The following is a 14087-nucleotide window of genomic DNA, read 5'->3' on the forward strand; positions in this document are numbered from 1 at the left end:
AAATGGGTTAAATTAAAATAAGAGTTAGCCAATAAGAAGCTAGAGTTAATGGGCCAAGTAGTGATTTAGTTGATACAGTTTCTGTGTCATTATTTCGGGGCTGAGTATCCGGGAAACAACAAGCGGCCTCCTTACTGCATGCACATACAATGATGCACACACACCCAACCCCCACACGCAAAGCTTAAGTAAAATGACGTGATATTAAAGCATGACCACGGAGTCTGTGTCTACCACTTGTTCTCTCACTTACCGTTCTCCAGACAGGCTATTGCCTCGCTCCGGAATGGGACAAGCTCTCTGATGGCTGCAAAATGAGAGAACATTTGCAAATAATACTTTTAAGTCTCTTAAACATATGGGTTTTTAGCACGAATTTGATTTTCTATTACAGGTATTACAAGCAGTCAGAGGCAAGTATGCTGAGTCCAGCTGCCAATGCTTATCTCGATAAGGCAATAAAACCCTCCAAATGGCCAGGGTTTCCAGTCTGAATAGTTTTCTCTCCTTTTAATGATGTTGTCCCAGTTTCAGTGAAATTGCAGAGGGCGGAGGCTTATGCCAAGTTGAGGATATTGATTTCTTCCCTCAGTACAGGGAAATGAACTCAGAGCCTCATGCACTCCAGGCAAGCGCTCTACTGTCGCACTGTGCCTTAAGCACAAAGCAGAGGTATTACTAAGGGTCTATAACATTCCTCAAGCACAAAGCAGAGGTATTACTAAGGGTCTATAACATCCCTCAAGCACAAAGCAGAGGTATTACTAAGGGTCTATAACATCCCTCAAGCACAAAGCAGAGGTATTACTAAGGGTCTATAACATTAGGAAACAGGAAAAATGGACTGGGAGGCTTCCCATGTTGTCTCATTTGAGACACAGATAGTGAAGATCTAGTGGCAGATTTTCACGACCACCTGAAGGGCAGAGCAAACACTTTTCCACATTTGATCCCATCTGAAGGGCACACAGGGGTGAAGCTAACTCAGAATGAATATAAAAGTCCATCAGTGGGAGAGTCAAAAAAAAAAAAAGGAAGGCTTCTTTGCTTCTCCTTCCTTTCCCTTCCTTTCCCTCCCTCCCTCCCTCCCTCCCTCCCTCCCTCCCTTTCTTCCTTCCTTCCTTTCTTTTGAGACAGGGTTTCTTTGTGTAATAGCTCTGGCTGTCCTGGAATTCACTTCATAGAATAGACTGGCCTCAAACTCACCAGCCTCTGCCTCCCGAGTACTGGGATTAAGGGCGTGCACCACTACTGCCTGGCAAAAAGGCAGGTCTTATGGGAAGATGCTTTTAAAAAGTGGACTCATGAAATTGGAAGGAAAGATGACTGAGCAAAGCTGGGCACTTGGTACAGACTGTTGAAACTAGAAACTCTGTGACAAAGGGTATGGCACAGGGCCTCCGAGAGCCTCAGGGCAGGGTACCAAGGACGGGAAGGTGTGCAATAGCCTGGAGTTTGTGAGCATCGTACCCAGATCAGTCGCCCTGCCTAGCCAAGATCACCCTGACTCTGGGCAATTGCAGGATAGCCAAGATGAGTCCTAGTGCTAGACCAAAACTGACAGTATTCAGAAACCCTGAACCTTACCGATGACTCGTTGCAATGAGTATTTGCAGGTAAATTTGTTTGGCAAAAAAAAATATACTGTGTGACACACTGCAGTTTGCAATGCCACAAATACGCGATGGAGAGGAGGGAAAGAAGGGGGAATGGAGTGCACATGCGTGGTGGAAAGAGGTGGAACTAGAGAGGCAATGGCAGTGACGGCTGTGGGAGGAGGCCGAGGTGGACCAGAGAGCACATTGTTGCCAAGTAGGACACTCAGGGTGCGCAGCAGTCTGGAGCTCATTTGGGCACCATTACCCTGGCTCTGAGCAACGACAGGCTGACTAAGATGTAGAATGGTTCATTTTCTGGATTGGGCCTCCTCCAAAGGTGTCCATGGTCCATATGGCCTCCTTATGTGTCCTGGGACTCACTGTGTAGCTGAGGATGGCCTTGAACTATTGATTACTTGTTGCCTCCACTCACAGGTGCTAGAATTGCAGATGTGTGCCACCATATCCAGCTTCATTTCCTTGTTTTAAAAGTTACTACACATGTGAGTTCACCCGTGTTGATGTCATGAGCCATCGCTTAGAAGAAACGGCTCTACCAAAGAGGCGACAAAAATCACAGCAAAGATTACACGAAATCACTCAAAGGAGCTGCAGAGCAGATTAAGCACATCCTTGCTGATTTCAGTAACCACCATTTTTTATTGGTGAAAACATGCGTCCAGATGGCATGGTTGTCTTCCTGGAGGGCGTGTGAAGATGATGTGACTGTATTCAAGATTTTCTTGCCCAGCCATGGGGGCACGAACCTTTTATCTCAGAACTCAGGAGGCAGAGGCAAGTGATCTCTGTGAGGTCGAGGCCAGCCAGGTCCATAGAGCGAGTTCCAGGACAGGCTCCAAAGCTACAGAGAAACCCTCTTTCGATAAAAAAAAAAAAAAATGTTCTGAGTAGGTCGTTAAATCTTATTCCTCCAAACAACACTGTTTAATTTTAGTGATCGATGAAATTGGCAAGAAGAATTGACCAGAAAACAGAATTCAAGTTGCGAAGAAGCCATGTTTCCAGTGCCCTCAGATACTCAGGCTGTTTTTAGTACTTCCATGCCTACAATCTCGGCAAGCACGAGATACAGAAAAAAACGTGGCTCCCTATACTTAAGAAACAAGTCCCAGAATCCCACAGGGACTCCAAATCCCAGAAACCCACGCAGCAAATCATCCAGGAAGCATAGCCGACTAGCCGCGGACGCGACCAAGTACAAGAATGGGGGGATCAACCCTGAGCGTGTGTGCCCTATAGGTTTTTCCATAGGGATATTTCCGTTTAAAAGCTTCATATTAGAATTTATGGTGAAATTCCAAACGCTCCCCATTTGAGAGCGTCTGGCGGTAGGCCGGCGGATCCCGTTCCTTCCCCCGTGAGGATGAACGCGCCGGGCTCTGCAGCTCCGGCGCCCGCCCTGCCGCGGAATGCGGCCTCGGGAGCGAGCGTGGTGGGAGGAGCCGCGGCGGGAGGCGTGTTGTGCAGCGCGGCGGGAGGAGCGTCGGGGTGCGGGCTGTGGCGGCGAGGCGCCCCTTCGCTCAGCGCCGCGGGCTAGGCGGGCAGGTCGGCCAGGCGGGCAGGTCGGCCAGGCGGGCGGCCACGGCTTCCCGACAGGCTCGGGCGGCCAAGTCCCTCGCGGCGTCCGGCACTGCCCCGGCCCCCTCGGCCTCCGGCGGCGAGGCGGGGGAGTGAGGAGATGCCGACCCAGAGGGACAGCAGCACCATGTCCCACACAGTTGCGGGCGGCGGCGGCGGGGACCATTCCCACCAGGTCCGGGTGAAAGCCTACTACCGCGGGTGAGTGGCCGCGCGGGGCGTGGGCGGCCTCGGCCCGGGTTGGCGGCCAGGGTCTTAGCGATGGGGCTCGAGCGATCCCGGGGGCGGCGAGGGGCGCGGTTGGTGGCACCCGGGACCAATGAGTGTAGGTCGCCAAGGAGTCGGCGGCGGCGAAGAGTAGGTGCAACCGGAGGGGAGAACAAATCAGCTGACCGGGAGATTTGCAACTGTGTCTGGACTGGGTGGATTGAGGATTTCGAGGGAACCTTCTGTTCACCGGCTGCTGTCGTTTCGGAAGCCTGAACTGCTCCAGTTAGCTGGCTCTTCCCATTACCGATAGGCCTGAAGCCTCCGATTTTTGAAATCAGATTTGTATCTCCTTCGCAGTGGGAGAGTTCCTGAAGTGAATCTGGACTACGGTCATCCAGCCAGTATAAGAGATAAACTTAGTACTGAAGTCGATGCTTTTTTTAAGGATGTGCACCGGCTCCTTAGATACGGTCAGAATTAAGTGGGAAATGTGCTGGTCCACATTTCGGAAGCGCTGAGTTAGGGCGAGGTATCGAAAGGCGAGAAGACAGCTTTAAATCCTGTGAGCGTTACTCACTTGATTACCAAACGTTCAAACTGCCAGAACGTAATCCAGTTCTGAGATCACTGTGTCAAATAATTGTCTAGCGTGTCTTGTAAAGCTCTTCCCTTCCTTGAGATCATTTCGGAGCACTGGTGAGGTGAAAGGTTAGCGTGGACATGGAGACTGGAGAGTAGGGATTCACAGAAAGCTCAACTTCTTGTCTAGGCAGAACTAAATTGCTTTTGCAAATTTCAAGTACCACCTGGTTCGAAGTACTATGCGTGCCTGTACATTCCTGAGGGTCAGTGAAGATAGCAGACCTTCAGGTCGCTCTCTCTTCATTTCAAAGAGAACTGGAGCTCCACAAGTCTTCCATGGAAGGCCTTAGGCTTGTTATCATTCAGCCTCGGTAAGGTCGACTGACTTCAGGACTAATTTGTAGGACCTTATAGTAGACATTGTTGTTTTTGTTAAAGCATAGGTAACAGAGGTTTTGACTTTAAACCCATCCCACCCCCAACACATTTTACTGTACTTTTTCTTTGAATTTTTGAGAAGTTGGTAGTTTCCATAATAACTGCTTTAGCCATTTTGCAAGATCGAAAGAACCACAGCCCCCCCCCCTTCCAAGAACAAACCCTACAACTTTCTGATAATTTGAGAGATATTTTACTTTAGAACACTGATTCTCATCCTTCCTAATGCTGTGGCCCTTTAATACAGTTCTTCATGTGGTGATCCCCAACCATACAATTATTTTCATTGCTCCTTCGCAACTTTAATTTTTCTATTGTTATGCATTGTAATGTAAACATCTGTGTTTTCTGATGGTCTTATATAACCCCTATGAAAGGGTCCTGTAGCCTTGAAAGGGGTTGTGACCCACAGGTTGAGAAACACTGCTTTAAAGTGTGTTCTATTTTCAAAGTTGGCAGCCCATGGCTATTAGGTGTAGAGGGTGAAATGCAGTGGATTTTAAAGGAATTGTCTGATTATTGATAGGGTAACAAACTAGAGTCAGTATGAATCCATGTTCATAATAGGAAAGCACACGTTGCGTACAGGTGCAGAATAAAGTGTGGCTTTCCCTCTCTGTCTCCACGGGCTCTACTGTTGATGGATAATTTGTGGTTCTTCTGAAGGTTGCATTTATTGTTCTAAAAGTTGCATTTATGGGTCTGGAGAGCTGGCTCAGCCACTAAGAGCACTCGCTGTTCTTCCAGAGGACCCAAATTAGGTTTGAAGTGCCTTTTTGTTTATTTATTTTTAAAAATAAATTATTTAATTCTGTGTACATTGGTGTGACAGTATCAGGTCCTCTGAAGCTGGAATTAAAGACATTTGTGAGCTGCCATGTGAATGCTGGAAATTGAACCCTGATCCTCTGGAATGGTAGCCAGTGCTCTTAAACGCTGAGCCATTTCTCCAGCTTTGGGTGTGAAGTATCTTTATCAGGTAGCTCTCAATTTTCTGTAACTCTAGTTCCATTGGACCCACTACCCTGTTCTGGCCACTGTGGCACCCCCATACATGTGACACACTTGTACATAAATAGAAATAAATCGCCAGAAAGTTGTATTTATGTTTTTTGAGGTATCATCTCTAGATAGCATTTGTTGATTACTTCCACTGAAAGATGAAAATTACAGTGTATGTAATTCTTATACTGTATACATCCTGTCTCCTGTGTATCTCAGATTTCGGTTGTTTAGCTATTGTTTTTAGTTTTTTACTTACTATACTTAGCCACAGTGACTCAGTGAAAGAGGAAGGGATTAATGCTTTTTCATTTTCCCCGTATTTTTAATAGTTTGACAAGTAAATGTCCAGTATTTCTTTGGAAAGAAGTCAGTGTGTTGAACTCTTGAAATACGGGTATTCTGTAGGGATTTTCTTATTTATTGCTCCAATTATTTAAAAAAGAAAACACGAAAGTATGCATAAGATTTTTCTGTCTAAACTTTCTTGAAGACATTCTAACTAATATCTTTTAAAATTTAAGAAGTTTTACTGAGGAAAGACACAAATAACTACATGCCATTAGTGCTTCATAGTCAACAGAAACGCCCTCCGAGCCTCCTAAGGACAACCTCAGTGCTCTAAACTGTACCATTTTCTGTTCTCTGAGTCAGCCATTAAGATTATATGTTTATTAACAATAATCTAAACTGGTGATTATTATTCCAGCCAGCTGCTTATTAACGTTGATGAGACAAAGATGAATCACTAGCAAGGATAGTTAATAAATAAGTTGATAACAATCCCATACATGATTAGAAAGCGGACTCCCCTTCCCTTATATTGGGAAATAAAGGAGGCCTTGCATTTGAAAAATGTTTTTTGGGCTGGGATACACTACCCGGTTGGTGCAGTGCTTTCCTAGTGTGCCTGAGGCCATAGGGTGCATCCCCAGCTGCATAAACCTGCTGTGTGGGACATTGGAACCCCACCACTTGAGAGGTAGATGTAGGAGGATCAGAAGAGTGAGGTTGTCCTTGCTGCATACTGCGTTTGGGACCAGACTGGGTCACACGGGATTTTGTCTCAGCAACAAAAACTACCCCCGAAGAAAACCGTCTTTTCATTAGCTTTTTCGAAAGGCCGTATTCCTCCTAACAGGGCTACTTCCCAGTGAAGGCTGAACCTTCAAATGTGTTCAGTGTATGAATAACCCTCTCTTTTCAAGTGTGCGTGTAGTAACAGACTAAGTAGTCTGTTAAACTTGATTTTGACGGAAAGTGTTTCCTTTTAGAAGAAGCATGCAATTTGAGTTTTTTCAGTTTTTAAAGTAGATTTTTCTAGTTTTTAAAAGCAATGACAGTCTGGTTTGACTGGAGACCAACTAAGAGTGCCTGTCTCATGGTTTGAACCCCTTTTTCCCCAACATGGAAAGTCTTGCCGGTGGCCCTTTTCAGTTGTTACATAGGGCTGTTGGAGGAAGAGAAACAGGTTTTTTTGGTTAGTGATAGACTGCCATTGTGTGCTGATCCTTATGTAAAGGTACTTGTGGGAGAGAATTTAACCAGGTAACGTCTGGGCTGCTCATTTGTTTACACTGTATGTGTACAGGACTCGCAGAAAGCGCTCTTTAAGCCATGGTTGTTGTTTTTGAGCTGTTGTTCCTTCCATGCACGCCAGCTGTTTTTGGCAGTGCAGGGGATCATACCCGCTCTGCAGCCGCTCTTGCAGCCGCCTTCCTGCCGGGTTATGTCCACAGTTCAGGATTGACTCTGCACATTTGGAATGTAGAGCTGTTTGCATTTTTTTTCCCCTTACAGTGAACAAGCCCCGTCAGGTCTTGTTTTTAAGAATATTGCAAAATTATTTTAGCTGTGTACTTTTGGGCATTGAAGCTGAGGATGTAGTTCAGCTGGTGAAGTTCTTGCCCAGTGTGCACAAAGACCTGGGCTTGATCCAAGCACTACATTAAACCAAGTGTGGTTGTGCCTGCCTGTCATCCTGATATTTAGGAGATAGAAGCAGGAGACTTGGGAAACACTTGTCAAATTCATCCTTGGCTACATAGTCATAGTTCGAACCATCTAAGACCCTGTCTCAAAAAACGAAAGAGGTGGAATGGTGGAGTGGGAGCCAGTGGAATGGTGGAGTGGCAGCTGACCCATAGCTTGGCCAAAAAGAGAAGAACCCACAGAAATGTTGAGTTTGGTGACACTGAGATGAGTTAGTTCTGGGGAGCTGGGGGAATTAGCGAGGCCCGAGAAGCACGTGCACACAGAAGGGCTGAAGAAGAAACAGAAGGAAGCAACTGTTTAGAAAATTCTCCCCAGAGGGACATGTGCATCCCTCCTTCCCTTCTCCTCCCCTTCTTGATAGTCTGGGTAGTTGGATGGCCTAGAACTCTCCATCCTCCAGGCTGTGACACCTGAGTGCTGGGATTACAAGGTGATTGGAACACATTTTCCTGTGTGGTCTCTCTCCTTCTCTCCCTCCCTCTCTCCCTTCCCTTGGTCTCTCTCTGTTCTTACACAGGGTCCCCACTTGGCATATAGCTTACTCTTTAGGAGAGGGTGACTGAGCTTCTGGTTTTCCTGCATCTCTTCTGAGATGGAAAAGCAGGTGTGCGCCACCACACCCCGCTTTTATGACAAGCTGGTGCTCTAACCCAGGTACTCTAACCATTTCACCAAACTTAGCTGGGTTTCCAACCTATTTTTCCTTCTGATTTGTTGATGGAGCATTGACATTTTATTAGTAAAGTTGCCAGGCATTTCTCAGTTTTTCGTTTATCTGTAGATTTTTCATTTTGTGTAATTAAATCTTTTTCCTCCTTTATATGTGCCTTCCTGGTTTGTTGCCTTAAGTAGATGCCTTTCTCATTTACAGGTGCTCTACAGTTTTGCTTGTGCAGGTTTTAAGCAGTCACCTTCTCAGTACTTTATTTTGGGGTATACTCATCAGTAGTTTTCTGATACAACTTATGTTTTAAAACTCTACTCTCTTTCTTTCACTGCTGGTTTGAAGTAAGTGTTACTGAATTTCTCACAATGTGCACAGATAACTGTCTATTCTCCGCCACTGATTTGGGGAGAGATCTGTTTAGTAAATAACACAACTTGATTATTACAGGATATAGTTTGATTGCGTTGGTAAGTCTTATTTATTTAATCTTCTATTCCCAGGGTTTTGGTTTTGGTTGAATATTGTTTATTTTACCAAGAAGTTTTTTCTTTCACAAATGAGAGCTTTGTTTCCTCTTATTTTGCATTGCTGTGACCAAAATAATCTGACGGAAGTACCTTAAGGAAGACATTGTTTAGCGCATGGTCTCATAGGGTTCAGCTCGTCATTCTTGGCCCCATGCACTCAGGTATGACATCAGGGTGGCGGATGCTCGAGGCAGAGGGCCGCTGCTGACTTTACAGTGGACCAGGAAGCAGAGAGCAAGACTGGAGGTAATGAACTGTCACACAGGCCTCGCTGTGTAACCTACGTCTTGGCGGGGCCTCACCTTCAGTGTTTCCAACAAAATAGTGCTTGCATGTGTATACTAAACATTCAGACAGCGAGCCTGTGAGGGACATTGCAGGCTTATTGTATCCTTTTTTAAATTTATTATTTTAATTGGAGTCTTGCTGTGTTGCCTTGACTGGTGTAGCATTTCCAGCCTCGAGTAATTCTCTTGCCTCAACTTCCCTAGCACCTGGAATTACAGGGCGTGACACTGTGCTCATAGATGGTTCACTTTTGAGTTTTGGAGGAGCACACATTGATACCCCTGTTAAGTAGTACCACTCCTAATGACAGCACATTTAAATATGTGAGCCCATGGGGGTCAGTTCTATTTAAACCACTACATCCATCGACAGAGCAGTTGGCAATCCCACTAGCTGTGTGTTAGTCTTCTTTCCACACATCCTGACAGTGTTCTTTGTTGCTTTTTTTTTTTTTAAATTTAATATACTGCTGTTTTGTTTCCTTTATTTTTTGAGACAGGGTTTCTCTTTGTAGCCCTGGAACTCACTCTGAAGACCAGGCTGGCTTTGAACTCACAGAGATCCACCTTCCTCTGCCTTTTGGATGCTGGGTAATTTATTTTTATTTTATGTGTGGTAGTGTTTTGCCTGGATGAGCCCATAGAAGTCAGAAGAGGTTGTCAGATCCCCAGGAACTGGAATTGGGGATGGATGTGAGCCGCCTTGTGGATACTGATGAGGACCTCGGGAAGATCAACAAGTGTTCTTCACCTCCGAGCCAGGCTGCTTATTTTCTTGATGGTGGCCATGCTAACTGGGATGTCTGAGATCTCAAAATAGTTTTCATTTTCCTGATGGCTGAGCATGCTGTACACTTTCCATGAACTTATTGGTCATTTTGATTTCTTCTGAGAACTGTCCATTCAGTTCATTAGCCCTTTTATGGGGTGATTTTCTTGAAGTTTATTTTATGTTGTTTCTTACGTACTCTAGATATTACCTCCTGCCCAATGTGTTGGCAGCAAACAGTGAAGCTGTTTTTCCCCCATTCCGTGGGCTATTTTTACTCTGGTGATTGTTTCCTTTGCTAAAGAGGAGGTCTTTAATTTCATGTGTCCCTGCCTGTCATTCTTGGGATTATTCCTGTGTTACTGGTATCTGTTTCAGAAAGTCCTTGCATTTCCTATATTTTGAAGTCCTTTTCTGTAGCATTTTCAGAGTTTCAAGTCCGCTATTAATGTATTTCATTCATTTTGAATTAATTTAAAAATGGTTACATTTATTTTTTGTTTGTGCAGCACATGGGGGCACACATGCTGTGTATAGTGGACGTGTGGAGGTCAGCGGACAACTTTTAGGAGTTGGTTCTCTTTACCATGTGGGTTCTGAAGATCGAATTCAGGCCCTTAGGCTTTGCAGCAAGCACTTTTACTTACTGAACCATCTTACTGGCCTCCATTTTCAATTGATTTTTATGCAGAATTACAGATAGGGATTTTACTTTAGTTTTCTATTATGTACTATATATTACTGTATACTAAATGTAGTAATCTAATTTTCCCAGCACCATTTTTAAAATTTTATTTTTAAATTAAACTGTAGTTACATCGTTACCCCCTTTCTTTACTCCCTCCAACCACTACTGTTTTCCTCACCTCTTGCTCCTTCTCAAATCCGTGATCTATTTTCTTTGTTACTGTTGCACACACACATACTCAAATGCATACATGCATGTACAGATATGTGTGTATATAAATGCATAAACACATAAATAGAACGTGCTGAATCTGTCTAGTGTTATTCATATAAATATGGTTTCAGGACTGACTGCTTTGTTTTGGATGACCAATTAGGGGCTCATCCTTGGGAAAACTTAATTTCACCTCTCTCAGCCATCCTTAATTGCCTGCAGTTCATTGTCTGGGATGGGTTCAGGTAAGATATCACTTTTCCACGTGAGCATGTCTGTTGTGGTGTCCTTCTTTAGGACTTGTTTGGTCAGCCATATTATCTGAGGTATAATGGGTTTAGCATCCCTGTCATGTCTAGGAAGCAGTTTCACAGCAGTTCCTGGTCCTCTGGACCTTAGAATCTTTCCGTCTCCTCTTCTGTGGTGTTCTTGAGCCTTAGGTCCAGAACCATTTGTTCAAGAGGCTATCCTTTTTCTAATGTGTGCTTTTGACGCTTTGGTCAAGAATTAGGTGGCTGTATGAACTTGTCTTTATTGTGTTCTGCTGATCTGCCTGTCTGTTTTTGTTACCATGACTCTAGTATATAACTTAGAGATAGGACACTGTGATACCTCTGTCGTCACTCTTTCTGCTTAGGAATTTTGTGTTCGTGTTCCCATATGAATTTCAGGATTGTTATTTCTAGTTGTGTGAAGAAATGTTACTGGAATTTGATGGGAATTCTACTGAATCTGGAGGTTATTTTTGGTAAATAGCCAGTCATCTTCTCATTATTAATTCTGCCAGCCCATGAATGGAAGGCCTTTCCATTGTTCTCACACCATCTCCAGTGCCTTAGTCTTTGCTGGAGAAGTCTTTCACTTCCTTGGTTAAAATTATTTTTAGGATTATTTATTTATATAATTATTTAGAAGCTACTATGAATGGGATTTCTTTTTTTTCCCAACTCATTTCTGCTCAAGTTCACTGGTATATAGAAAAACTACTGACTTTTTTTTTTTAAATCCTACTACTTATAGTAGAAACACTACAATGGATATGATTTTGACTTTCTGCTTTCCTGTTTGTGTCACTTTTTTTTTCTTATGGCTCTAGCTTAAAGATTGAACATTACTGAGTAGGAGCAGTGAGAATGGGCAGATTTGTCATGTTCTTAATTTTAGAGAAAATGCTCTCAGTTTTCCCCTTTAGTGGTTTGTCATATGCAGCCCTCTTTTATTTATTTGTGTGCATGGTGTATGTGTAAACACATGTGTGTGAGGGTGTGCTCACCTGTGCGCGTGCAAGTGGAGCTGACAGCATCAAGGATCTTCACTGGCTGTTCCCCATCTCAAGTAAAGGGTCTTACTGAACCTGGAGCTTGTCATGCTGGCAAGACTGGTTTATCAGCGAACCCTTAGATCCTCCTGTCTCCCAGGCCCATGGTGAGGGGCAGGAACAGCTTTTCAAAGTGTGGGATGAGGGTTGGGGGAGGGGCAGCAGCTCTCAGCTTTATCTTGTCAGGGTAATTGGGGTCCATTATCACAGGGCCTGCGAGGGACAGGGGCAGCTCTCCCTGGCCCAATGAGGGGTGGGGCCAACTCAGCAAGGCCCTTATATTTTAACTCATGGTTCAACACATGGTCCAACACATGGTTCAACCCTGGATCACATGCGCTCCTGTGGGAACAATGGGCAGTGGTGTATTGTGGCACCCTGGGCCATGGACATTGGTATAGACCCCAGCTGTGGTAAGATAGTCCTCAGCAACTTCTTGAGCCCAGATGTCACTATGGCCCAGGGTGACTGCACAGGCCTCTCAGATCAGCAAGGTGGCCCCAGGTGACAACCCAGACCTCGTGCATCTGCATGGCCTTCATTGGTAACAGGAGCTATGGATATTAGCACAGACCTTGGCACAGTAGGGCCACAGACCCACTGCAGCCCAGGCCTGGGCATGGATGCCACCATGGCACCAGGTGATAGTGTAGTTTATTCCAATCTGTATGATCCCTGTGGCAATATGACCCTCAGGTCCCAATATGGCCTCTGGTATCCTGGGCATGTGTGCGGCCTTCGGTGATAGCAGGAGCTACTGGCATCGAAATAAACCCTGGCTGTGATAGGGCCATGGAGCCAGACATGGCCTCTGGTTGCAGTTTGGTCCCAGTTGGCACCCTGAGTGTAGTCCACTCAGATGTCCCTTGGCATCAGAGCCCAGGCATCTGTGTGGACATCAACACAGACCTGGCTGTGATAGGACCATGGACCCTCAGACACCAGTATGGCCCCAGGTGGGGTCCCAGATACTGGGCTCCCACCCAGTCCTCAGTGGTGACAGACACCTTGGCTATCAGCACAGATCATCCTTCCGTAGGGCCACATGATCTGATTTTAATGAGTATTCATGGCTACCAACTGCCTTGGGTTTCCTGGATGTCCTAGAAAGTGCTTTTGTTTTGATTCTAGAATCCCCCCACCCACCCACCCCAGACAGAGTTTCTTTGAAGCTAGTTCTCTGGAACTAGCTCTTGTAGGTGGAGACCAGACTGGCCTCGAACTCACAGAGGTCCACCTACCTCTGCCTCCCTAGTGCTGGGATTAAAGGCCACCACCACCTGGCAATTCTAGGAATTTTTAAACATCACCTAGATTTCCTCAGTATTTCACTGGTCATATAAGAGTATATTGTACAGCCTACAAGTAATTGAGTAGTTTCTGTAGTTTCCCTTGCTACTGACTTCTGCTTTCTTCCATTATGATGTGGAAAAATAAATACTTTTGCCTTTTCTAAGACTTGGTGTGTTAGGGAAGGTGCACAGACTGCTGAGAATGTTGCTTTTCTTCTGGACAGGCTACTCTGTACATCTGTGAAGACCGTTTGTTCAGTAGTCTAGTTTAACTGAAGTTTATTATTGATTTGTATTCCGGATGAACTCTCTAAAGATGAGATTCAGTAAGTCACCATCTGTTATTGTATCAAGACTTGTGGGACCTTTTATGCCCAATAGTGTTTTTTGTTTTTGTTTTTGGGGGGGAGGGCGGATTTAGTGCATATGTGCTTACAATTTTTATATATTCTTATGTATTCATTTAGTTATTTTAATAGAATTCCAGGTATCCCAGGGTGACCTGGAAACCTGTTGTGACTGAAGGTGACCTTGACTCTGATCCTCCCGCCTCTACCTCCCCAGCACTAGGGTTACAGGCTCGCACACCAAGCCTTGGTTTATGTGGTGTTAGGTACCAAATCTAGGGCTTTAAAAACTATGCTTTAAAGTTTTATGTGCATGAATGTTCTGCCTGTGTTGTGTGTATGTACACACCACGTGTGTGCCTGTCATCCAAGGGGAGGCCAGATAAGGATGGTGTCAAGTCCTGTGAATCTGTGAGTCCCTGGTGGGGGTGCTGAGAAAGAAGAGCAGCTCTTAGGGTGGAGTCCTCTCTCCACTCAAGGCTTGGTGCGTGCTGATCAGCTGCATACCCAGGCTTGCTTCATCCTTTTGATGATTATTCATTTTACCAATAGGTA

General features: G+C 45.0%; 1 protein-coding gene across 1 annotated transcript in view; it reads left to right on the plus strand.

Moving 5' to 3' along the window:
- The first annotated feature begins 3147 nt into the window (after positions 1–3147).
- Prkci (protein kinase C iota) overlaps positions 3148–14087 on the plus strand; it is a 55306-nt gene continuing 44366 nt past the window's right edge. Inside the window, exon 1 of the mRNA XM_050129256.1 lies at positions 3148–3398. Coding sequence (XP_049985213.1) covers positions 3298–3398 — 101 coding nt within the window. The 5' untranslated portion in view covers positions 3148–3297. The remainder of the gene's footprint in view (positions 3399–14087) is intronic.

The sequence above is a fragment of the Alexandromys fortis genome, unplaced genomic scaffold, assembly GCF_014885135.2.
Source record: "Alexandromys fortis isolate MF-2015 unplaced genomic scaffold, M_Fortis_MF-2015_v1.1 scaffold_300, whole genome shotgun sequence".
Lineage (NCBI taxonomy): Eukaryota > Metazoa > Chordata > Mammalia > Rodentia > Cricetidae > Alexandromys > Alexandromys fortis.